General features: G+C 45.8%; 1 protein-coding gene across 1 annotated transcript in view; it reads left to right on the top strand.

The window, feature by feature from the left end:
* The window catches only part of LOC132591467 (FERM and PDZ domain-containing protein 3-like), a 31011-nt gene extending 4602 nt beyond the window's left edge, over positions 1–26409 (top strand). Inside the window, exons 5-11 of the mRNA XM_060270094.1 lie at positions 68–204; positions 1694–1811; positions 1908–1997; positions 7766–7945; positions 8699–8828; positions 22307–22870; positions 24912–26409. Coding sequence (XP_060126077.1) covers positions 68–204; positions 1694–1811; positions 1908–1997; positions 7766–7945; positions 8699–8828; positions 22307–22870; positions 24912–26350 — 2658 coding nt within the window. The 3' untranslated portion in view covers positions 26351–26409. The remainder of the gene's footprint in view (positions 1–67; positions 205–1693; positions 1812–1907; positions 1998–7765; positions 7946–8698; positions 8829–22306; positions 22871–24911) is intronic.
* The last annotated feature ends 476 nt before the right edge of the window (positions 26410–26885 follow it).

Raw genomic sequence — 26885 nt, 5'->3', positions numbered from 1 at the left:
CCACTAGGTGCCGCTTCCCAGCCCCCTCGCTGTAACCACTAGGCGACGCTTCTTCTTCCCTCTCCAGAGCCGCAACGACGTCATCCGGGAGCGGTTTGGCGCCGATCCCGATCCACAGTCACTCCTGGTCCTGACGGCGCTCCACATCTACATCACCGTCTCGGCCACCTGTCCCGGCCACAAGGTGGCGCTCAGAAACGTCGAGTGAGTGAGTTCTGGGGGGGAACCCTGAAGGTCAAACGGACCAAACCTTGTTCCCGCACCCTCACTCCCTTTCTCTGTTCTTCCTTCTTTGTTTCCTTCCCTCCCTCCCTCCCTTTCTCCATTCTTCCTTCCCCATTTCCTCCCTCCCTCCCTTTCTCTGTTCTTCCTTCTGTTTCCTTCCTTCTTTCTTTCCTTCGACCCTCCCTCCCTTTCTCTGTCCTTCCTTCCTTCCTTCCATTTCCTCCCTTCCTCCTTCCTTTCTCTGTCCTTCCTTCCTTCTTTCCTTTGTCCCTCCCTCCCTTTGTTCTTCCTTCCCTGATTCCTTCCTTTGTTCATTCCTTCATTCCTCCCTCCCTTTCTCTACCCTCCCTCCCTTTGTTTTTTCTTCATTGTTTCCCTCCTTCCTTTCTCTGTCCTTCCCTCCCTTTTTCTGTTTTTCCTTCCTTGTTTTCCTTGTTGCCTTTCCCCTTCCTTCCTTCCTCCCTCCCTCCCCCTCCCTCCCTCCCTCCCTTTCTCTGTTCTTCCTTCTGTTTCCTTCCTTCTTTCTTTCTTTCCTTCGACCCTCCCTCCCTTTCTCTGTCCTTCCTTCCTTCTTTCCTTTGTCCCTCCCTCCCTTTGAAAGAAAGAAGGAAGGAAACGGAAGGAAGAATGGAGAAAGGGAGGGAGGGAGGGAGGGAGGGAGGAAAAACAGAAAAAGGGAGGGAAGGACAGAGAAAGGAAGGAGGGAAACAATGAAGAAAGAACAAGGGGAGGGAGGGAGGGTAGAGAAAGGGAGGGTAGAGAAAGGGAGGGAGGAATGAAGGAATGAACAAAGGAAGGAAGAACAAAGGGAGGGAGGGACAAAGGAAAGAAGGAAGGAAGGACAGAGAAAGGGAGGGAGGGTCGAAGGAAAGAAAGAAGGAAGGAAACAGAAGGAAGAACAGAGAAAGGGAGGGAGGGAGAGGAAAGGCAACAAGGAAAACAAGGAAGGAAAAACAGAAAAAGGGAGGGAAGGACAGAGAAAGGAAGGAGGGAAACAATGGAGAAAGAACAAAGGGAGGGAGGGAGGGTAGAGAAAGGGAGGGAGGAATGAAGGAATGAAGAAAGGAAGGAATGAGGGAAGGAAGAACAAAGGGAGGGAGGGACAAAGGAAAGAAGGAAGGGAGGACAGAGAAAGGAAGGAGGAAGGGAGGAACTGGAAGGAAGGAAGGAGAAAGGGAGGGAGGAAGGACAGAGAAAGGGAGGGAGGGTCAAAGGAAAGAAAGAAGGAAGGAAACAGAAGGAAGAACGGAGAAAGGGAGGGAGGGAGGGAGGAAGAGGAAAGGCAAGAAGGAAAACAAGGAAGGAAAAACAGAAAAAGGGAGGGAAGGACAGAGAAAGGAAGGAGGGAAACAATGGAGAAAGAACAAAGGGAGGGAGGGAGGAAGGAAGGACAGAGAAAGGTAGGTAGGAAGGAAGGCAGGAAGGATGGAAGGAAGTTGGAGTGCCTGCGTTTCCTCTTTCTCCCCAGGAAGGAGTGGGGTCTGGAGCCCTTCTTGCCTCCCTCTCTGTTGCTGGCCACCAAGGACAAGCACCTGCGCCGGTCGCTCTCGCAGCAGTTGAAGGCTCACCAGCGGCGCAGCTCCCAGGTGGGACTCTTAACCCCTGGGGTGGGACCCTAACCCCCACCACGAGCTCAGGGTCAGGCTGGATGACCCCAAGGGGCCCCGATTCTCTCCTCGCAGGTCTCCCCCACCCGGGCCAAGCTCCAGTACCTGCGTCTCCTCGACCGGCTGCCCACCTTCTCTGGTGTCATCTTCCAGACCGTCGGGATGGTAGGGGGTTCTAGGTTCTGCTTCGTTTTCTATTTCCGATTCAGGGCTCAGATTCTGGTGCCAGGGTTCTGTTTTCTGATTCCCAGGCTCATATTCTGGGTTTCCGGTTTCCAGTTCCTGCTTCTGTTTCCAATTCAGTTCGGTTAGCTCGGGTTTCTGGTTTCCAGTTTCTGGATTCCGGTTCTAGGTTCTGGGCTTTATATAATAATAAGTTATTATTTGTACCCCACCCATCCGGCTGGGCCTCCCCAGCCACTGGGCGGCTTCCAACAGAAAAATGAAATGAAATAATCTATTAAACATTAAAAGCCTCCCTAAACAGGGCTGCCTTCAGAAGTCTTCTAAAAATCTGGTAGCTGTTTTTCTCTTTGACATCTGATGGGAGGGCGTTCCACAGGGCGGGAGCCACCACCGAGAAGGCCCTCTGCCTGGTTCCCTGCAACTTGGCTTCTCGCAGGGAGGGAACCGCCAGAAGGCCCTCAGTGCTGGACCTCAGTGTCCGGGCAGAACGATGGGGGTGGAAACGCTCCTTCAGGTATACTGGATCGAGGCCATTTAGGGCTTTCAAGGTCAGCACCAACACTTTGAACTGTGCTCGGAAACGTACTGGCAGCCAATGGAGATCTTTCAAGACCGGTGTTATGTGGTCTCGGCGGCCGCTTCCAGTCACCAGTCTAGCTGCCGCATTCTGGATTAGTTGTAGTTTCCGGGTCACCTTCAAAGGTAGCCCCACGTAGAGCGCATTGCAGTAGTCCAAGCGGGAGATAACTAGAGCATGCACCACTCTTGCTAGACAGTCTGCAGGCAGGTAGGGTCTGAGCCTGTGTACCAGATGGAGCTGATAGACAGCTGCCCTGGACACAGAATTGACCTGTGCCTCCATGGACAGCTGTGAGTCCAAAATGACTCCCAGGCTGCGCACCTGGTCCTTCAGGGGCACAGTTACCCCATTCAGAACCAGGGAATCCTCCACACCTGCCCGCCTCCTGTCCCCCACGAACAGTACTTCTGTCTTGTCAGGATTCAACCTCAATCTGTTAGCCGCCATCCATCCTCCAACCGCCTCCAGGCACTCACACAGGACCTTCACCGCCTTCACTGGTTCTGATTTGAAAGAGAGGTAGAGCTGGGTATCATCCGCATACTGATGAACACCCAGCCCAAACCCCCTGATGATCTCTCCCAGCGGCCGCATGTAGATGTTAAAAAGCATGGGGGAGAGGACAGAGCCCTGAGGCACCCCACAAGTGAGAGCCCAGGGGTCTGAACACTCATCCCCCACCACCACTTTCTGAACACGGCCCAGGAGGAAGGAGCGGAACCACTGCATGACAGTGCCCCCAGCTCCCAGCCCCTCTAGACGGTCCAGAAGGACGCTATGGTCGATGGTGTCAAAAGCCGCTGAGAGATCCAGCAGGACTAGGAAGCAGCTCTCCCCTTTGTCCCTAGCTCTCCGGAGATCATCAACCAGTGCGACCAAGGCCGTTTCAGTCCCATGATGAGGCCTGAATCCCGACTGGAAGGGATCCAAATGGTCCGCTTCTTCCAGGCGTGCCTGGAGTTGTTCAGCAACCACTCGCTCAATCAATCACCTTGCCCAGGAATGGAAGATTTGAGACTGGGCGATAGTTGGCCATACGGGCCGCATCTAAAGATGGTTTTTTAAGAAGCGGTTTAATAACAGCCTCTTTCAGCGGGTCTGGGAAGGCTCCCATTCCCGGCTCGCATTTATAAGCCAGGATGGGCAAGGATCAAGGAGACAGGTGGTTGGTTTCCCTCGTCCAAGCAGGCTGTCCACATCCTCGGAGGTAACGGATTGGAATTGATCCCACGCAACGTGACAAGACAGACCTCTAGTCAATACAGCATTAAATCTTAAAAGCTTTTCTAAACAGGGCTGCCTTCAGATGTCCTTTAAAAATAGGATAGCTGCTTATTTCCTTGAGATCACAGGGCGGGCGCCACCACCGAGAAGGTCCTCTCCCTATAACCTCTCTTCTCGCAGGGAGGGAACCGCCAGAAGGCCCTTGGGAGAGGGACCCCGGTGTCCGGGGTGGAGACGCTCCTTCAGGTCCAGTGGTTGCCTCGCTAGATGAATTTAATTCGTTCCACGGGTCTTTTCTTATAACGGAAAATCCGTCTAGCGAATCCCATAGGAATGCATTGGATTTTTTTGGGATTATTTTTTTTGCCCATAGGAACGCATTAATTGAATTTCTTTTTTTTTAAACATACTTTTTATTAATTTTACAAACTGCAAAAAAAAAAACCGGTACATACATAAACACCTTTTCCACCTCCTTCCCACCCACCCACATGGATCCTCCCCTGCCACAGAAGTATCCCATGTAGGTGAACAGTCAGAGATGGTCCATTTTATGCTTGGATTTCTGTCCTCCTTCCCCTCCCCTGACCCCAAAGCCCCCCCCTGCCACCAGGGAGCTCCAGCAAACCAGGGCAGTACGCAGGAGGACATCCATCCAACCATCTATTGTCATACCAAAAAAAGAAAAAAATTGAAATAGGAAAAAAAGAGAAAAAAGAAAGAGCAAAAAAAGAGAAAAAGAACAGTACAAAACAGAAAAAAATTTTCTTACATTCATAATTGTAAAACCATATTTTGTGGGCTTCCCCTCCCCCCCCTTCCCCGGTTTTCATCCCTTTTTTATCATCTTTAACAGTTTCTTACTTTATAAAAATACACCTTTATATCTTATACAACTTATAAATCAATTGTTATCATTTTCACCTAATGTTCAAATCACTGAAAAATCAAACTCCCATTTTATCTTCCCGTGCCTAATTTTTACTCCCTCTATAAGCCTCCATATTTTCACATTTTTCCAAAATCCATTCACTTTTAAAACTATAACTATTCTCAATTTAACCTTACATCCCCGATTACCGGCTCCACCCCCCCAATCCAGCAAATTCCATAATCAGCAGACCAGTTATAAACCTGTTAATCCATCCTTATAATCACAACATCACTTTCCCTTCACCCCACCCCCTGTTTACAGTCTTTTGCCATCCAGGCCACCATACAAGACCCCTGAATTTCTTCTCTTCTCTGCATATTTTTTCCTTCTTCCCTGTGGGTGTTCTGGAGTTCCAATAATACCAATCGTGCCCCCCTCAAATGCAGGGCACTCCATCCAACTTTTTGTAGAGTAAAGTCATCATTTTTTTCGTGGTGTGCTTCATTTTGTGTTGAATCATCACAGTCCTCATCTTCATCTTTTTCTTCCAAATCACAGTCACCATCATTGTCATTCTCACATTCATCTTTTTCAGTTTCAAAAGCTTCATCTTCTAGAAAATCATATTCTGCCATCACCATCTGAAATTGTTGCTGTAACTCTTGCCGTTTTTTCTCCTCTTGACATAGTTCTATTCTTGTTTCCCACATTAAGGTCAAAACAGACCGCTGGAACTCAGGGGAACACTTTTTTGTTGACATAGTTCAATCCTGCCAAGGTCAAAACTTGTCACGTGGGGTGGAATATGATCACAGTTTATTTTCTCGACTCCATTTTAACAAGCTGGCTGCATTCTTCAAGTCTTATTGACAATAAAGTTCGAACTCACATTTCACAAACATTTAAACCAAAAAAGAATTTCCACAAAGTTCAGAAATACAATGAAATAAAAATTGACTTATAAATCCTGATCAACTCACTGGGTTGTCTGGGCTGCCGGCTCCCGAGGAAAAGAAAGGTTTTTCTTAGTCTTTACCTCTTGCTGCAGGGCACTCACAATCACAGTCTCTCTCCCCTTTCACCCCGCATTTAGGGGAGATTCTCTTTGATGCCTTTGAGGGATCCTTTTAAGTTAAGATCTTCTGTTTACGGCTTCGGGTTTCTGTTTACTGTCTCTTATGTTACCGTGGGGGGGGGGCTTCCTCTTTTCCCCCTCTCTCCCAAATCCAAATTGCCTTAATTTAAATTCCAAACAATCCAAATTACTCACAGTCTATTCATTTGCTAATTATTCTTGGAAGAATTGGCCGCCTCCACTTCCCAGACTCGCAGCTTCGCGCTCTCAGAGCAGCAGTGTCAGCCTGTCCGCCGCGGTTCACCTCCTCACTCTCGGGGGCTTAAACAAAGCCGATCCGGGGAGGAGAGAGCCCGCTTTTGGCGCCGCCAGGCAAAATCCGTCCCCAAAAAGCTCGATTTGGGGCTTTTAAGGAGGTTTTGCTTCGCTGGAGCAATTCCCTCCACCTCTGAAGCGCCGAGGTCCGCTCCGCTGATCGGACCCCCGTCTGAGCAAAGATGGCGCGGTCAACCGGAAGCCCCGCATTAATTGAATTTCAATTCATTCCTATGGGAAACCGCGCTTCGCTAGACGAATTTTTCGTAAAATGAATCTGTCTAGCGAGGCAACCTCCGCTGTAAAAATCCTTTCGTTAAGCGGAAATCTCGTTAAGCGGGGCATTCGTTAAGCGAGGCGCCACTGTATACTGGACCGAGGCAATTTAGGGCTTTAAAGGTCAACTAATCCAGAATGCAGCAGCTAGACAGGTGACTGGGAGCGGCCGCCAAGACCACATAACACCGGTCTTGAAAGATCTACATTGGCTCCCAGTATGTTTCCGAGCACAGTTCAAAGTGTTGGTGCTGACCTTGAAAGCCCTAAATGGCCTCGGTCCAGTATACCTGAAGAAGCGTCTCCACCCCCATCGTTCTGCCCGGACACTGAGGTCCAGCACCGAGGGCCTTCTGGCGGTTCCCTCGCTACGAGAAGCCAAGTTGCAGGGAACTAGGCAGAGGGCCTTCTCGGTGGTGGCACCCACCCTGTGGAATGCCCTCCCTTCAGATGTCAAGGAAATAAACAACTATCTGACTTTTAGAAGACATCTGAAGGCAGCCCTGTATAGGAAAGTTTAATGTTTGAATTTTTATTCTGCTTTTAGTCCTTTGTTGGGAGCCGCCTAGAATGGGGGGGGGTTATAAATAATGAAATTAGAATCATAGAATCATTGAGTTGGAAGAGACCACAAGGGCCATCCAGTCCAACCCCCTGCTAAGCAGGAAACACCATCAAAGCATTCTTGACATATGCCCGTCAAGCCTCTGCTTAAAGACCTCCAAAGAAGGAGACTCCACCACACTTCTTGGCAGCAAATTCCACTGTCGAACAGCTCTTATTGTCAGGAAGTTCTTCCTAATGTTGAGGTGGAATCTTCTTTCTTGTAGTTTGAATCCATTGCTCCGTGTCCGCTTCTCTGGAGCAGCAGAAAACAACCTCCCCCCCCCCATAGGAACACATTAATTGAATTTCAATGCCTTCCTATGGGAAACCGCGATTCGCTAGAAGAACTTTTCGCAAAACGCATTCGTCTAGCGAGGCAACCTCCGCTCGAAAAATCCTTTCGTCAAGCGGAAATATCGTTAAGCGGGGCATTCGTCAAGCGAGGCGCCACTGTATCCTGGACCGAGGCATTGTTTTATTTCTGGTGTTGTTATAGCTGATGATTTTCTTTCGTTTGGAATTATGTTATTCTGTATTGCTGGCTTTTGCTGTAATAAAAACTGAAGTGAACTGAACTGGACTGAGGCCATTTAGGGCTTTCAAGGTCAGCGCCAACACTTTGAATTGTGCTCGGAAACGTACTTTCTTCTGGTTTCTGATTCAGTTCAGTCCAGTCCAGTCCAGTCCAGTTCAGTTCGGCTAGGCTTGGATTTCGGTTCTGAGCTCTGGGCTCTGGTTCGCTTCCGGGTCCATATTCTGGCTTCCCGGTCCGGCTTTGACTACTCTGACTCTCGTAGGATGGCCAAGACGCGGCCCCCACCCTCCTGGTCGGCCCCCGCCACGGCGTGAGCCACGTCATCGACCTCCGCACCAACCTGACCACCGTCTTATGCGAATTCAGCCAGATCAGCAGGGTCCAACTCTTCCGGGAGAACCCAGGCGTGGCAAGGGTGGAGACCGCCATTGTGGACGCCAAGGTGGGCAGGCTGGAGGGCTGCCTGGGGGCCATTCTGTTGCTCGGATATATATATTTTTTTCAAAAAAATGATCAGATTTTTAAAATTTTAAATCAGGTTTTTGATTTAAATCAGATTTTAAATTTTTAAATTTGGTTTTTGATTTAAATCAAAAAGTAAAAAAAAATCTTCTATTTAAATCAGATTTTTTCATTCCAAGAAACAGACTTTTGGATTTAGATCAGGTTTTTAATTTAAAGCACATTTTAAAATATGATTCTTTCAATTTATATTGGATTATTTGATTTAATCCAGATTCAGATTTAAATAGGATCTTAATGATTTTTCTTCACTTAAATCAGATTTTTAATTTTTTAATTTGGTTTTTGATTTAAATCACATTTTTTGATTTAAGTAAAAAATCTTCTATTTAAATCAGATTTTTTCATTCAAAGAAACAGACTTTTGGATTTAGATCAGGTTTTTAATTTAAAGCACATTTTAAAATATGATTCTTTCAATTTATATTGGATTATTTGATTTAATTCAGATTCAGATTTAAATAGGATTTTAATTATTTTTCTTCACAAATCAGATTCCCCCCCCCCATTTAAATCAGATTTTTATTTAAATAATATTTGGGTTTTATTATGATGAGAATAATAAGAACATAGTAACAGACTAGAATATTGTATAATCCTATTATTCCAATGTAATAAAAATAAAGATAAATATTTTATGATTTTATGATTCCAATACTACTTTTCTCCCCAGCCGCTGGTGCTTCTGATGGAGTGGCCAGAAGCTACCAATTTCGCTGGCCTCATTTCCGGCTACTGCCACCTGCTGGCCGACTCCAGGAGGACACTTTTCCCCGTCGCACTGCCTCCCACGACCAAGGCAGGTACGTTCCCAAGGAAGGGAAATTCCAAGCAGACGAAATGCCGGGTTTTTCTGGAGGGGATGAAATCCCGAATTGAAGGAAGCCAGCCTGGGTCCCTATTATTATTATTATTATTATTATTATTATTATTATTATTATTATTATTAAATTTACTCTTACATTTCTCCAATGAAAAAAGGGACAATCCATTCTAAATAAGAATAAGAATAAGAATTTCTCCTGTGAAAATAGGCATATCCTAAATAACAACAGCAACAACAAAACAACAATAATGCTTTTACATTTTTCCACTGAGAAAATTGTTCTTCTTGATGTTATGTTATGTTATGTTATGGTATCTGACGAAGTGTGCATGCACACGAAAGCTCATACCAAAATAAAAACTTAGTTGGTCTTTAAGGTGCTACTGAAGGAATTTTTTTATTTTGTTTCGACTCAGACCAACACGGCTACCTACCTGTAACTATGCTATGCTATGCTATGCTATGCTATGCTATGCCAAAAAAATGATGCTTTTGAATTATGGTGCTGGAGGAGACTCTTGAGAGTCCCATGGACTGCAAAAAGATCAAACCTATCCATTCTGAAGGAAATCAGCCCTGAGTGCTCACTGGAAGGACAGATCCTGAAGCTGAGGCTCCAAGACTTTGGCCACCTCATGAGAAGAGAAGAATCCTTGGGAAAGACCCTGATGTTGGGAAAGATGGAGGGCACAAGGAGAAGGGGACTCCCTGGCCTGGAAAAGACCCTGATGTTGGGAAAGGAGAAGGGGACGACAGAGGACGAGATGGTTGGACAGTGTTCTCGAAGCTACGAACATGAGTTTGACCAAACTGCGGGAGGCAGTGCAAGACAGGAGTGCCTGGCGTGCTCTGGTCCATGGGGTCACGAAGAGTCGGACACGACTAAACAACAACAACATGCTATGTTTTGCTATGCTACTGTTTTTTATTATTATTTTATTTTATTTTTAATTAATTGAATGTATCTACCGGCATACATCCAGGAGGTCCCAGATACATCATTTGAATTATATTATTTAAATATTAATATGAATACTATTATTATTATTATTATTATTATTAGAATTAAAATTTATATACTGCCTCCCATGACCAAGAGAGGTAGTGTGGTGCCTCGCTTAACAAATGCCCTGCTTAACGAAATTTCCACTTAACGAAAGGATTTTTCGAGCGGAGCTTGCCTCGCTAGATGAATTCATTTTACGAAAAATTCGTCTAGTGAATCGTGGTTTCCCATAGTAATGCATTGAAATTCAATGAATGTGTTCCTATGGGCAAAAAAGAAATTAAAAAAAAAAAATTCAATGCATTCCTATGGGATTCGCTAGACGGATTTTTCGTTATAAGAAAAGACCCGCGTGGAACGAATTAAATTCGTCTAGCGAGGCACCACTGTACATTTCAAAGCTCAGAAAATTCCAACCAGCTGAGATGCCTAATCTCTCCAGAGGGGATAAAATCCCAGATTGAGGGAAGCCTGGGTCCCTAACCGCAACGACAATTAAAAAGGGACAATCTAAATCGTCATCATCATCTTTTTTTTTTTTTTTTTGCAACAAAACCGATCTTTATTGAAAAATAATGTCTTACAGAAAATTTACAGAAGAAAAAGAAAGGAAAGAAAAGATAAAATAAAGTAAAGAACATTATCATTTCATCACCTAAGTAACTAATACATCAGAATTCTGCTATTGACTTCCCGTCACCATCTGCAACTTGTCTCCTTTATATTCTTTATGTACTGACATTCCTCATCATAATCTTGTTATTTTTTGTACATAATAAAGCTTATTCTACCAATTTGTCTGAGTATTTGTTATATGCCCATCAATACAAAACTGCCATGAAGATTCCTTTCCTATTATCAATTTCTTGCATATAATTCCTAAATTTTTCCCACTTTTCCGTAAATGCCTGTTTGGAATTTCCCTTTAAACTATCAGTTAGCTGAGCCATTTCCATAAAACCCAATAACTTGACTTGCCACTCGCCAACTGTGGGGATTTTATCTCCTTTCCAGTTGGCAGCTATCAGCAGGCGGGCTGCCGCCGTCGCATACAGGAAATGCTCTCTGTATTTTACTGGCAGATCTGTGTTCAGGATTCCGAGGAGGAAAGCCTCTGGCTTTTTTGTAAAGTTGATCTTAAGCATTTTTTTCAGCTCCTCATGTATCTGATTCCAAAACACTTTAATTTTGCGGCAAGTCCACCACATATGTATCATATCTCCTTTTGCCTCTCCACATCTCCAACATACATTTGCAATGCTTTTATACATTCTAGACAGTCTGGAGGGCGTAAGATACCACCGGTATAACATTTTATACATATTTTCTTTAATCGTGTATGATACCGTGAATTTCATATTGCGTTCCCACAGCTTTTCCCATTCCTCCATCATAATTGCATGGCCAAAGTCCTGGGCCCATTTTATCATGACTTCTTTCACTGCTTCATCCATTACTTCCAGCTCAAGAAGGAGGTGATACATTTTAGATATTATCTTATTATTACTATTCATCAAATCTTTTTCTAATCTGGACATTTCTGAATTGAATCCTATTTTTTTGTCCTCCTTAAAAGCTTCATTTAATTGATGGTAATCTAACCAGCTTACTAATTCATTTTTAACTTCATCATATCCTTTTAATTTAAATTGTTCGTCCTCCTTTATCAGCAGTGATCTATATGTAGCCCATTTATCCTTATTAGTTTTTTTCCTTACCGCCTTGGCTTCCACCGGCGAAATCCATAAAGGAGTTTTTGGCTCCAAAAGATTTTTATATTTCGCCCACACTTTATAAAGGGAACCTCTTATTATGTGGTTACTAAACCCTTTATGTACCTTGGTCTTGTCGTAATGTACATATGCGTGCCAGCCGAACCTTAAATCAAATCCTTCTAAATCCAGCTGACTGGTTCTCTGGAGCAGAAACCAGTCTTTTAACCACGTGAAGCAGGCCGCTTCATAATATAAGTTCAGATCGGGGAGACCGAATCCTCCCCTCTCTTTTCTATCTATAAGCAACTTGTGCTTTATTCTCGGCCTTGCTCCCTGCCAAATGAATCTGGAAATTTCCTTCTGCCACTCTTTTATACACCCTGTATTGCGTATTATTGGGATGTTTTGAAACAGAAAAATCAGTTTTGGTAATATGCTCATTTTTATTACCGAAATCCGTCCCAGAAATGATAATCTCAGTTTGTTCCAATTTATCAAATTTCTTTTAATTTCTTCCCATACTTTGGTATAATTGTCTTGATATAAATTGATATTTTTTGGAGATATCCAGATTCCTAAATATTTGATTTTGCCACAAAACTTTAGTTGAGTTGACCGTTCAATTTCAATTTTTTCTTCCATTGATAAATTTTTAGCCAGCATTTTAGTTTTGGTGTTGTTTAATTTGTACCCCGCCACCTTGCCGAATTCCTCTATTATTTCTAACATTTTCCTTATGCTTTCCTTTGGGTTCTCCGTCGTGACTATCAGGTCATCCGCATAAGCGCGCAGTTTGTACGTCCTCCTACCGAGTGTTACTCCTGTTATTTCCTTTTCTTCTCTGATTTTGTTATTTAGTATTTCCATCACTAGAATAAAAATTAGAGGGGACAGGGGGCAACCCTGTCTAGTCCCTTTATGTATATCACACTCGTTAGAGATATTATTATTTACCAATAATCTTGTCCTTTGTGTAGTGTATATTGCTCTAATTCCATTACAAAAAAGCTTCCCGAACTCCATTTGCTCCATAGTGGCCCTCATAAATTTCCAAGAAATTTGGTCAAACGCCTTTTCAGCGTCGACCGCTATTAGGACTCCTGGCTTATCAATTTTCATATCTAAATATTCGATAATATTAATAATATTTCTGATGTTATTTTGCATTGATCGCTTAGGGAGAAAGCCCGCCTGGTCCTCATGAATTATTGTTATTAGTACATTCTTTAAACGGTCAGCTAAAATGGAAGCAAACAACTTGTAATCGTTATTCAGTAACGAAATTGGTCTGAAGTTTGATGGTAAAGATAAGTCTGTTCCCTGTTTGGGAATTAGAGTTAAATAGCTTTCTCCCCATGTTAGGGGCATTTCACCATTTTCTAATACATTATTCATTATCTCCTTTAATGGATCTGTAACGGTTTCCTCAAGCTTTTTATAATATATTGCTGGTAGCCCGTCAGGACCTGGGCTCTTCCCTAATTTAGCTTTTTTTACAGCTTGGCTAATTTCAAATGTAGTGATCCGTGCGTTTAAGTCTTTAATATACTCCTTGGGAATTATCCCCAAATTATTTTTTTCCAGATATCCTTTTACTTCTTCATCGGTTTCTTTACCTTCACTATATAATTCCCGATAGAAGTCCAAAAAAATCTTTTCAATCTCTTTTGGGTTAGAAGTGTAATTATCTCCCTGTTTCATTTTATTTATAAATCTCTCATTTTGTCTATTTTTTAATTGCCAGGCAAGTAACTTGCCTGGCTTATTGGCCTGTTCGAAATTCTTTTGCCTCAACATTTTTATTTTCCACTGGATGTCTTCTTCTAAAATCATTGAGTTCTGTGTCCGTAATATTTTTACATTTTGTTTAATTTTTTCATTCTTTGGATCTTTGTCGAGGTCCACTTCATGTTTCCTTATTTCATCCCTGAGTTTTTGTATCTTTTTTTCCTTTTCTTTCTTTTGAATTGCGCTCTGATTAATAAAGAATCCTCTTATCACTGCCTTTCCGGCATCCCATACTGTCGTGATAGGGGTTTCTTTATGCAAGTTAAATTTAAAGAATTCTTGAAGAGTCTTTTTAGCTTTCTCAATTATTACCTCATCATACATTAGGGATTCATTTACCTTCCATCTTTTAAGTCCAGACATTTCTTTATTTATCCAAACAAGTACAGGGTTATGATCCGATAAGGTTCTGGGCTGAATTTCGGCTTTAGCGATATTTACTGTCAGTTCATTAGGAATCCAAATGGCATCGATCCTGCCTGAGGTCTTATTCGGCTCGGAAAAGTGTGTGTACTCTCTTTTCAATGGATGTTTTGTTCTCCATGCGTCCTTCATATGCAATGTTTCCATCGCTTGGGAAAATATTACCGGTAATTTGCTTTGCTTAGAGCTCTTACCATTCTTTTTATGTGATCTGTCTATATCAGGTGCGGTAACCCCATTTAAATCTCCCAACAAGATTGTCTTCTCTGCCACGTATTCTATTAATTTTTTCTCCAATTTTTGATAAAATTTCTTTTGTCTCTTGTTTGGTGCGTATATTCCAATTATTACAATCTTTTCTCCTTGTGATGTGATTTCAATGATTACTATCCTCCCTTCCGAATCTTTAAATAACAGTTTGGGTTCCAAATGATTTTTGGCATAAATCACCACCACCACCCCCTTTTTCTTAGTTTTGTGAGCAGAAATAAATTCCTGCCCTAATTTTTTGTTGGAGAGCACTCTTATATGTTTCTGCGTTACGTGGGTTTTCTGAAGACAGATCACATCAATTTTTTGCCTAATTAATTCATGTTCTACCTTGTTTCTTTTTGTCTTTTCATTCAGTCCATTCACATTCCAAGTCAAAAATTTAAGATTCATTCCCATTTTTCTTTTGTTTGTTTGTTTGTTTGTTTTTTAAAAAATATTATATTTCCCCCCTTTTTTTCTGATTACTTTTATTCACTTTATTATGAAGAAAGATAATGGTTTAAAATAAAGAAAAACAATTCACCAAACTACAGATCAGAACCAAATGAAAATATACCAGTTTCAGCTCCTGGTTATAATGATTACAATAATAAAGACTTGAAACACAATAATCCACCTCTCTAGCTCTCTTCTGCTTCTACTGGATTATCTGAATCTGAATCCTCCCCTCCTCCACTTGCCCTTCTCACTTTTCCTAATTGTTTCGAATATTTTCTCCAATATTTCGCTGCGTCTTCTGGCACCATAAATTTTCGTCTTTTACCTTTAAAGAAAAACGAAAACCCCTCTGGATATTCCCATCGATGGGTTATCGTTTTCCCTCTCAGTGCTTCTACGTATGGCTTAAATTTTTCTCGTTTTTTCAAGAATCTGGAAGGTATGTATTTATGAATGATTACATCGCTCTCATCAATTTGTAATCTTTTTTTGTTACTCATTTGCAGGACTTTGTCTCTAATATCTAACGTTTTGAAGTAAAATAAAAAAATTCCTTCAGTAGCACCTTAAAGACCAACTAAGTTTTTATTTTGGTATGAGCTTTCGTGTGCATGCACACTTCTTCAGATACAGTGAAATGGAAGTTTCCAGGCACTTATGTAGAGAAGGGGTGGGGAGGGATGGGGATGGGGAGGGGGGATCACTCAGAAGGGTGGTGGAAATGGGTGATTGACTGACTGATAGCTGTTGATGACCGCAAACGACTGCAAATGGTTTTGCATGAAAAAGCAAGGGTTGAGATGGCTGAAGATCGCTTATCATGTATAATGAGATAAGAACCCGATATCTCTGTTCAAACCAGGTCCCTCCATGGTTTTGAGCTTGGTGATAAGTTGCAATTCAGCAACTTCTCTTTCCAGTCTATTTCTGAAATTCTTTTGTAGTAAGACAGCTACTTTGAGATCTTGTATAGAATGTCCTGGGAGATTGAAGTGTTCTCCTACTGGTTTTTCTGTCTTCTGGTTCCTGATGTCAGATTTATGTCCATTTATCCTTTGGCGTAGGGTTTGGCCTGTTTGTCCAATATAGAGAGCTGAAGGGCACTGTTGGCATTTGATGGCATACACAATGTTAGAGGATGAGCAATTAAATAGTCCTGAGATGGTATGTTGGATGTTGTTGGGGCCAGTAATGGTGTTGTCTGGGTGTATGTGGCAGCAAAGTTGGCATCTGGGTTTATTGCAGGCTCTGGTACCAGTGTCCATGTTAAGTCTGGTGGTTGTATTATTGTGGGTGAGGAGTTGTTTAAGATTGGGTGGCTGTCTGTAGGCAATGAAAGGTCTTCCTCCCAGAGCTTGAGAAAGGGAGCGGTCATTGTCCAGGAGAGGCTGTAGATCTCTGATGATGCGTTGTACTGTTTTAGCTTGGGAGCTGTATGTGATGACTAGTGGTGTTCTGTTATTTTCTTTTTTGGGTCTGTCTTGCAGCAGGTTCTCTCTAGGTATCTGTCTGGCTCTGTTGATCTGTTGTTTAACTTCATCAGGTGGATATTTTAGTTCTAAAAAGGTTTGCTGTAGATCTCTTAGGTGAGATTCTCTGTCTGTAGAGTTGGAACAGATGCGGTTGTAACGTAAGGCCTGGCTGTATACGATGGATTGTTTGGTATGTTTGGGATGGTAGCTAGAAGCATGTAGATATGTTTGTCGGTCAGTTGGTTTTCTGTATAAGGTGGTGTCTATACGTCCATCCTGTATTTTTATAGTAGTGTCCAAAAAATGTATTTCTTGCATAGATTGGTTCATTGTTAGGTTGATGGTGGGGTGAAAGTCATTGAATGTCTGGTGGAAGGTTTCCAGGGTCTGTTGTCCATGTGTCCAGATAATAAAAATATCGTCAATGTATCGCAGGTACAGGAGAGGTTTGAGTGGGTAGGAGTTAAGGAAACGTTGTTCTAAATCTGCCATGAAGATGTTGGCATACTGTGGGGCCATGCGGGTGCCCATGGCTGTGCCGCTGATCTGGAGGAACAGGTCATCACCAAATTTGAAGTGGTTGTGGGTAAGGACAAAGTGGCAGAGTTTGGTAGCAAAGTCCGCTGTGGTTTTATCTGAAATGGTGTTCCTTATGGCTTGTAAACCATCATTGTGTGGGATGTTGGTATATAGAGATTCCACATCCATAGTGGCTAGTATAGTATTGTTAGGAAGATTGTTCAAATATTGTATTTTCCTCAGAAAATCTGTGGTGTCACGTACGTAGCTGGGAGCACTGATAGCATATGGTTTCAGAACAGAGTCCATATAGCCGGAAACACCCACTGTAATGGTGCCAATACCTGAGATGATGGGGCGTCCTGGGTTTCCTGGTTTGTGTATTTTGGGTAGAAGATAGAAAGTTCCTGGCCGAGGTTCCGCTGGTGTGTTTGTGAGGATCTGTTCTTGGATGTGTAGGGGTAGCTCCTTAATAATCTTGTTCAGTTCTTTTTTGTATGCTTGTGTGGGGTCTGAGTCCAATTTCATGTAAAAGGCAGTATTGGAAAGTTGTCTGTGGGCCTCTTGGATGTAATCAGTTTTGTTCATGATGACGACAGCTCCACCCTTGTCTGCCTCTTTAATTATAATGTCTGGGTTGTTCCTGAGATTTTCTATGGCTCTCCTTTCAGCATGGTTTAGATTTTGTTGTAAGCGATGGTGTTTTCTGGTCACATCCGTTTGGATTCTGTGGCGGAAGCATTCGATGTACAGATCTAGTGTGGTATTGCGTCCATCAGGAGGGGTCCATGTGGAGTCCCTTTTTGTGTAACTTCTTTTCGGTGGTAGTTGGTGGTCAATGTTCTGTTCATTGATGCGTTTGGAGGGTGATGGTTGTTCCTCAGTAAGTTGAGAGGTGTTGTGTTGTGGGGATGTAGTTTGTTCTACTTTGTCTTGTTCTTGTGTGTGATGAAAATACTCCTTCAGGCGTAAACGGCGGAAAAATGCTTCCAGGTCCCCGCAGAACTGAATCATGTGTTGGGATTTGGCAGGGCAGAATGATAGTCCCCGTGAAAGGACGGATTCCTCAGCTGGGCTGAGTGTTTGCTGTGAAAGATTGACAATGTTGTTGATCTTGTTTTGATTGGTGGCCTGTAGGTTGGAAAGGTTGCAGAGTTTTTTATTTTTCTGGTTCTTCAGTAACTCCAGTTGAGAGTGGTAAATGGTTTGTTTTTCCTTGTGGAACTTCTGCCAGGCCGGGTGATTCCTGATGGAGTTCTCCAGTGCAGAGAGTTCCTCCTTTATTAACTTCTGTTTGGAATACAGAACGCCGATAAGATGTTTCAGCAGTTTCTTAGATAAAGTGTGGCATAGTTTTCTGGCATATTCTGTGGGATAAGTTGATTGAAGAGGGTTCTTAATTCTAAGACCCTTAGGTACAATGTCCAGGTTTTTGCATTTAGATAGAAAGAGGATGTCAGTTTGTACCTGGGCAAGTTTCTTGGTGAGGTTGATGGACTTCCATTTCATGCGGCTCAATGTGGTGCCTTCCATAGTTCTGGTTACAGGTAGGTAGCCGTGTTGGTCTGGATCGAAGTAAAATAAAAAAATTCCTTCAGTAGCACCTTAAAGACCAACTAAGTTTTTATTTTGGTATGAGCTTTCGTGTGCATGCACACTTCTTCAGATACAGTGAAATGGAAGTTTCCAGGCACTTATGTAGAGAAGGGGTGGGGAGGGGTGGGGAGGGGTGGGGTTCTCAGGAACAACCCAGACATTATAATTAAAGAGGCAGACAAGGGTGGAGCTGTCGTCATCATGAACAAAACTGATTACATCCAAGAGGCCCACAGACAACTTTCCAATACTGCCTTTTACATGAAATTGGACTCAGACCCCACACAAGCATACAAAAAAGAACTGAACAAGATTATTAAGGAGCTACCCCTACACATCCAAGAACAGATCCTCACAAACACACCAGCGGAACCTCGGCCAGGAACTTTCTATCTTCTACCCAAAATACACAAACCAGGAAACCCAGGACGCCCCATCATCTCAGGTATTGGCACCATTACAGTGGGTGTTTCCGGCTATATGGACTCTGTTCTGAAACCATATGCTATCAGTGCTCCCAGCTACGTACGTGACACCACAGATTTTCTGAGGAAAATACAATATTTGAACAACCTTCCTAACAATACTATACTAGCCACTATGGATGTGGAATCTCTATATACCAACATCCCACACAATGATGGTTTACAAGCCATAAGGAACACCATTTCAGATAAAACCACAGCGGACTTTGCTACCAAACTCTGCCACTTTGTCCTTACCCACAACCACTTCAAATTTGGTGATGACCTGTTCCTCCAGATCAGCGGCACAGCCATGGGCACCCGCATGGCCCCACAGTATGCCAACATCTTCATGGCAGATTTAGAACAACGTTTCCTTAACTCCTACCCACTCAAACCTCTCCTGTACCTGCGATACATTGACGATATTTTTATTATCTGGACACATGGACAACAGACCCTGGAAACCTTCCACCAGACATTCAATGACTTTCACCCCACCATCAACCTAACAATGAACCAATCTATGCAAGAAATACATTTTTTGGACACTACTATAAAAATACAGGATGGACGTATAGACACCACCTTATACAGAAAACCAACTGACCGACAAACATATCTACATGCTTCTAGCTACCATCCCAAACATACCAAACAATCCATCGTATACAGCCAGGCCTTACGTTACAACCGCATCTGTTCCAACTCTACAGACAGAGAATCTCACCTAAGAGATCTACAGCAAACCTTTTTAGAACTAAAATATCCACCTGATGAAGTTAAACAACAGATCAACAGAGCCAGACTGATACCTAGGGAGAACCTGCTGCAAGACAGACCCAAAAAAGAAAATAACAGAACACCACTAGTCATCACATACAGCTCCCAAGTTAAAACAGTACAACGCATCATCAGAGATCTACAGCCTCTCCTGGACAATGACAGCTCCCTTTCTCAAGCTCTGGGAGGAAGACCTTTCATTGCCTACAGACAGCCACCCAATCTTAAACAACTCCTCACCCACAATAATACAACCACCAGACTTAACATGGACACTGGTACCAGAGCCTGCAATAAACCCAGATGCCAACTTTGCTGCCACATACACCCAGACAACACCATTACTGGCCCCAACAACATCCAACATACCATCTCAGGACTATTTAATTGCTCATCCTCTAACATTGTGTATGCCATCAAATGCCAACAGTGCCCTTCAGCTCTCTATATTGGACAAACAGGCCAAACCCTACGCCAAAGGATAAATGGACATAAATCTGACATCAGGAACCAGAAGACAGAAAAACCAGTAGGAGAACACTTCAATCTCCCAGGACATTCTATACAAGATCTCAAAGTAGCTGTCTTACTACAAAAGAATTTCAGAAATAGACTGGAAAGAGAAGTTGCTGAATTGCAACTTATCACCAAGCTCAAAACCATGGAGGGACCTGGTTTGAACAGAGATATCGGGTTCTTATCTCATTATACATGATAAGCGATCTTCAGCCATCTCAACCCTTGCTTTTTCATGCAAAACCATTTGCAGTCGTTTGCGGTCATCAACAGCTATCAGTCAGTCAATCACCCATTTCCACCACCCTTCTGAGTGATCCCCCCTCCCCATCCCCACCCCTCCCCACCCCTTCTCTACATAAGTGCCTGGAAACTTCCATTTCACTGTATCTGAAGAAGTGTGCATGCACACGAAAGCTCATACCAAAATAAAAACTTAGTTGGTCTTTAAGGTGCTACTGAAGGAATTTTTTTATTTTACTTCGATCCAGACCAACACGGCTACCTACCTGTAACGTTTTGAAGGTTACCAAACAATCCCCCGGCCAATTATTTTCCTTTGCAACCTTTGATCTTATTCTAAAAGTCCTGTCTATATGCTGTTCCATTTCCTGTTCGCTAATTTCTAGCCATTTGGCAAGCTCTGAAGTCACTTTCTTTCCAATTTGCTCATCCGGTTTCTCTGGTATTGCTCTTAATCTCAAGGTGTTCTCTCTTCTATGCATCTCAATCATAGAGACTGCGTCCATCACAGCCTCATGTGTTTGTTTCATTTCAGCCATCTCCTTCCTTACCCGTTCCCCCTCCCTCTTCAATTCCCTATTTTCATTCTGTAGTTTCCTCACTGACTCTTCTAAGCTTATAGTCTTGCCTTTTAGATCTTGCACTATTGTCGTAAGCTCTGCATTTTTTCCCCCAATTCATTCATCTTCTCACTTAATTCTGTTACAATCTTAGCATTCCCATCTATCTTTTCCCCAAAACTATCCAATTTTTCATTTACATCTTTTTTCATATCAACAATGTCCCTTTTTAAACTTAGGATTAATTCTTTCACGTCCAAATTTGCATCCATATCTGCTCCTGACCCTCTTCTAGCTTGGTTACCAACATTCCCTGTTAATGCAGAAGTTGCCAATTTTTTGTTGACCCCCTCTCTTTGGGATCCCATATCTCCCCAACAGTCCTTGTGTATATATATATAAACCGGCAACAAAAAAGAAAAAAGAGAAAGAGGAATGTGAAATCAAAAGCAGGGGGGGTGGGGTGTTCACAATGCAGTCTTTTTGGTTTGGCAATGCTTAAAACAAAGAGCTAACCAAAAAAAATAATTAGTCACAATATATCCACTATTAACAGAAGTCTTTAACTTCCTTGACTGTTGGCTGCTCCTCTTGTCCTCTTGCTCACCCAGCAAACTGCTCCAAAAAAAGTTTTTGTTTATTCTCTGGGTGGTGGCTGTGGCTGTGAGTTATATGAATTTTAGGTTATTGGATGCCTTGTTACCACCTTCCTAGAGGTGGCGCTCTTTCTAAATAGCGTTGTCCTGAGCAAAGATTTTTTCCTGTTCCCGCTGTGACTCAGCAGTTCAGATGAAGTCACTTGCCAATGTGATATCCTATTTAGCCAATGGAAAGGAAAAGTTCATGAAAAAGAAAAGGTTCAAAAATCTTTTAAATCTTTTAAACTCTTCTTATAACTGTTCCTCCATCATCATCATCTTATATTTCTCCGATGAAAATAAGCATATCCTAAATAACAACAAAAAAGCTACAATCATGCTTTTCCATTTCTCCGCTGAGAATAGAGACGTCAATAATAATAATAATAATAATAATAATAATAATAATACTTACCTTCCAAGTCCCGGACTGCAGAATCCGGGACCGGCAGCCCTGTGACACCGGACGTTGCGTCAACGTAACTTCCGGTGTCGCTTTGCCCTTCGATGGGCACCAAAAATGGCCGCCGGCGGCTTTGAAAGTCGCTTCTACGCATGTCAGGAAGTGCGTCGATGCAACTTCCGGTGTCGCTCGGCCCATCTATGGGCACCAAAAATGGCCGCCGCTGACACCGGAAGTTGCGTCTATGCACTTCCGGGTATGCGTAGATGCGACTTTTGAAGCCGACTGTGGCCATTTTTGGTGCCCATCAGAAAAAATCAGAAAAAAATGGCCGCCGGCAGGAGAAAATAACGGAGAAAAACGGGAGACGAAGTGATACGGGGGACCACTGGGAAAAGGTAAGTAAAAAAGGGGGTTTCCCGGGGAAAACGGGGTACTTGGCAGCAATGTAATAATAATACATTCATGTGCAGAAAATACGAATGCCCTACAGACAGGCGGGAGGTTCCGGGTTCGATACAGGCCCCAGGATGGCTTCGTTCCATCCTGGGTCCAGGGGGTTGGACTATACGTCAACCATCCTCACCCTCCGCTCTCTCTCTCTCTCTCCTTTTCCAGGCCGAGAGAAGGAGGCTGGGAACCGTAGCGCCGCCGGCAACCGCCACGCTACGCCGCTGGAGCTGCCACGCCGCTGCCGTCGCCCCGACCTCAACCAGAACCGGATCTTCGGCGACGGGGAAACCCGGCCCAGGACCAAGTCGGACCCGGTGCTGAAACTCCCGGGTGCCGAGGGTGAGGGCTGCTGCGGCGCCAGGCGTGCCCGAGCCCGCTCGGTGGACGGCCCTGGACGGAGCCTTGGTCGCGCCGGCCTGGACTTGATGGCGCTGCCACCGCCGGGCAGCGAGGGCGACGAGGACGACCCCGGCACAGCCCTGGCTATCGCAGCGCCGCCGCCCGGCTTTGGGGACAACAGCTCCGACGAGGACGACCCCCGGCACCGGCGGAGGGCGCCAAGCGAGGAAACTGGGGGCCAGATGCCAGTGACCTTTGTTGAGGCGGCGGCGCCAGGGTCCCAGGCGGTCCAGGAACGAGCCCGGGATCTCGATGAGGCGCTGGTCTCCACCCTGCAGGCCCTGGAAGCCCTAGCGGAGGCGGAGGATGGGCCAACGGCCCCGGCCACAGGTATTGAAGAAGGCGCCGAGCCCACCCCCTGGGATAGAGATTAGGTATAGGATTATCATCATTGATAATCATTACCTATCTTGATTTCAGCAAGGCCTTTGACAAGGTGCCCCATGATATTCTTGTAAAGAAGCTGGTCAAATGCGGGCTAGACAATGCTACCATTCAGTGGATTTGTAACTGGCTGACTGACCGAACCCAAAGGGTGCTCATCAATGGCTCCTTCTCATCCTGGAGAGTAGTGACTAGTGGGGTGCCACAGGGTTCTGTCTTGGGCCCAGTCTTATTCAACATCTTTATCAATCACTTGGATGGTGGGCTTGAGGGCATCCTGAGCAGGTTTGCAGATGACACCAAATTGGGAGGGGTGGCTAATACCCCAGAGGACAGGATCACACTTCAAAATGACCTGAACAGATTAGACAACTGGGCCGAAGCAAACAAGATGAATTTTAACAGGGAGAAATGTAAAGTACTACACTTGGGCCAAAAAAATGAAAGGCAAATACAGGATGGGAGACACCTGGCTTGAGAGCAGTACATGTGAAAAGGATCTAGGAGTCCTGGTAGACCACAAACTTGACATGAGTCAGCCGTGTGATGCAGCAGGTCAAAAAGCCAATGCAATTCTGGGGTGCATCAATAGGAGTATAGCGTCTAGATCCACGGAAGTAATAGTACCACTGTATTCTGCTCTGGTCAGACCTCACCTGGAGTACTGTGTCCAGTTCTGGGCACCACAGTTCAAGAAGGATACTGACAAGCTGGAACGTGTCCAGTGGAGGGCAACCAAAATGGTCGAAGGCCTGGAAACGATGCCTTATGAGGAGCGGCTTAGGGAGCTGGGTATGTTTAGCCTGGAGAAGAGAAGGTTAAGGGGTGATATGATAGCCATGTTCAAATATATGAAAGGATGTCATATGGAGGAGGGAGAAAGATTGTTTTCTGCTGCTCCAGAGAAGCGGACACGGAGCAATGGATTCAAACTACAAGAAAGAAGATTCCACCTCAACATTAGGAAGAACTTCCTGACAGTCAGAGCTGTTCGGCAGTGGAATTTGCTGCCAAGGAGTGTGGTGGAGTCTCCTTCTTTGGAGGTCTTTAAGCAGAGGCTTGACAGGCATATGTCAAGAATGCTTTGATGGTGTTTCCTGCTTGGCAGGGGGTTGGACTGGATGGCCCTTGGGGTCTCTTCCAACTCTATGATTCTATGAAGGATAGAAGGATAGGAAAAAAGAAGGATGGAAGGATAGGAGGATGGGAGGATAGAAAGAAGAAAGGAGGAAAGGATAGAAGGAAAGAAAGAATGAAGGGTGGAAGGACAGAAGGAAATCCATCTTTTCAGGACGGGAGTTCGTCCAATTTACCATGATTCTATTGACAAAGGGACAGGGATTAGTTATAGGATTACCAACATCATTATCATTTAAGACTTTTAATAGATTACTGTGTTTTATTTTTCTGTTGGGAGCTGCCCAGAGTGGCTGGGGAAACCCAGCCAGATGGGCAGAGTAGAAAGAATAACTTTTATTATTATTATTAGGGTTGGGGTAGGGGTTCAGGATAGCGATAGGAGTTAGAGATAGGGTTATTATTAGTAGTTATTATTATTAGGGACCCAGGTGGCGCTCCGGGTTAAACCACTGAGCCTAGTTAAACCACTGAGCCTAGGGCTTGCTGATCAGAAGGCCGGCGGTTCGAATCCCTGTGACGGGGTGAGCTCCCGTTGCTTGGTCCCAGCTCCTGCCAACCTAGCAGTTCGAAAGCACCTCAAAGTGCAAGTAGATAAATAGGAACCGCTACAGCGGGAAGGTAAACGGCGTTTCTATGTGCTGCTCTGGTTTGCCAGAAGCGGCTTTGTCATGCTGGCCACATGACCTGGAAGTTGCACGGCGGCTCCCTCGGCCAATAATGCGAGATGAGCGTGCAACCCCAGAGTCGGTCACGACTGGACCTAATGGTCAGGGGTCCCTTTACCTTTTATTGTTATTAGTGGTATTATTCAACATCCTAACGCTCCCGCCCCTTGTGTTTCCTCCAGGTCTCATCGTGCTGGCTGCCCTCGACCCTGACTCTGGTCGCGACGCCGACGCTTCCCCGAACGCCACTTACTTTCTGGCGCAGCGGGTCGGCCCAGACGGCTTCCTGGCCCGGAAGGAGCTATGTTTCCATCTGCGAGGCTGCGGGGCGCCCGCTTCGCAGGTGAAGACCAGGAGGTCGTCGCCGGCCGAACCAAACCCCAGCGTGCACCCTTGCCCCTTGAACCCCGAACTCAAGCGTCCCCCGGAGACGGAGAGCTGTCAGGCGCCGGCGGAGAGGATCCGGAGAGAGACGGCGGTTCCCCCGGCCCGGGAAGCGGCGGATCTCGAACCCGAGGCGGCACCGCACCGAGAGGATCTGGAGATCCCGGCGCAGCCCCGGGCGCCCCGGCCAGTGTTCTGTTTTCGGAAGCTCTTCTCGGCCACCTTCCCGGCACGGCTCAAACGGGAGACGGACGAGCGCCGGGCGCAGCTTCGGAAAGTGAAGCAATTCGAACTGGAGTTTCTGGAGCAGCTCCTGAAGGGTCCGGGCCCGGGGGTCTGCGGTTGCCCGGCCCCGGGCGCCAGCCCCGTCCTGACAGTGCCCGCCGTGTCGTGGTGCGACTACCGAGGGAGGGAGAGTTGCCCGGAGCGGGCGGCGCACGGATTCCCAAGTCCTCGGGTGCGCTCGGCCAGCCCTGAGCCGAGAGGTGCGGAAAAGAACGCCTCCTGCCTGGGGACCGAGTGCGTGGCGGCGGAAGGGCCCCGATATGAGAAGCTGCAGCGCTGCGCCAGCGGGGAAGGGGCCGTCCCGGAAGAGGGCGACCCGGCGCCGTGTTTCCCGGAGGACGTGTGCCCGCGGCAACTGGCGCCGGGCGGAGAGGGCTGCTGCTCCGTCCGCTCCTGCTTCTCGGCGCGGGGAGGTGACGACGAGGCCGACGAGCTGTGCTACTCGGCGCCGCCGATCCCGGACCGCGCAGCCCGGACGCAGGAGATTGACCTGCGGGGGACATCGGGCCTCGAACGCATCCGGGAGCTTCGCGGGCGGGAGTACGCCTTCCCTGGGGGGTTCTCGGCGGTGAGGCTCGACGCCGAGCGACTCCTGGGTGCCCTGCGGCAATGTGCAGCCGCCGTGGGGAACGGGGCGCCGGCGCCGGACCACGGCCCGCTGGAGCTGGCCCTGGCCTTCCGGGAGCTGCGGGCCGCCTGTCGGCGGGTGGCAATCACGGAGAAAAGCCCGGCACAGTTGCTGCCGGCCGTCGCCGGGAGTTTCCGGGTGCTGGCGCGGTTGGCGGAGACGGCGGCGGCAGCAGGCAAGGAGGCGCAGCGGCGGGCACTGCTGGCCCAGGTGGAGGAGGTGGCGAGGAACTACGCCGCCCTGGCGAAGGCGGCGGAGGAGTCCGCCGCCAGGCAGGCGGGCGAGGAGCCGGCGCGCCTCTTGACGGTGCTGGAAGCAAAGTGAGGAAGTTGGGGGAAATGCGACGAGCTGGCTGTTCTTTGGTGAAGGCAGAGGGCAGGGATTTTCTCGCAGAGGGCTGAGGTGCCCTCGGCTTCGTCGGCGGGATCCCAGCGGTCATGTAGTCCAACCCCTCGGATGCGACAGCTGGGGCGCGGTCAGGGGACCCCAGACGCCGCGGGGGTTGGCACAGGACTGTCCCATGGAGGGAGGGAGGAAAGAAGGAAGGAAGGAAGGACAGGAAGAGAGGAAGGGAGGAAGGGAATAAGGAAGGAAGGAAATGGGGAAGGAAGGATGGAGAAAGGGAAGGAAGGAAGGAAGGAAAGAAGGAAGGACAGAGAATGGGAGAGAGGGATGAAGGAAAGAAGGGAGGGAGGGAGGGAGGACAGAGAAAAGGAAGCAGGGACAAAGGAACAAAGGTAGGAAACGGGGAGGGAAGGAAGGAAGGAAGGAAGGAAGGAAGGAAGGAAGGAAGGAAGGAAGGAAGGAAGGAAGGAAGGAAGGACAGAGAATGGGAGAGAGGGATGAATGGGAGAGAGGG

This window comes from Zootoca vivipara, chromosome W (genome assembly GCF_963506605.1).
Source record: "Zootoca vivipara chromosome W, rZooViv1.1, whole genome shotgun sequence".
NCBI lineage: Eukaryota > Metazoa > Chordata > Lepidosauria > Squamata > Lacertidae > Zootoca > Zootoca vivipara.
This window is presented reverse-complemented; position numbering and strand designations above follow the sequence as displayed.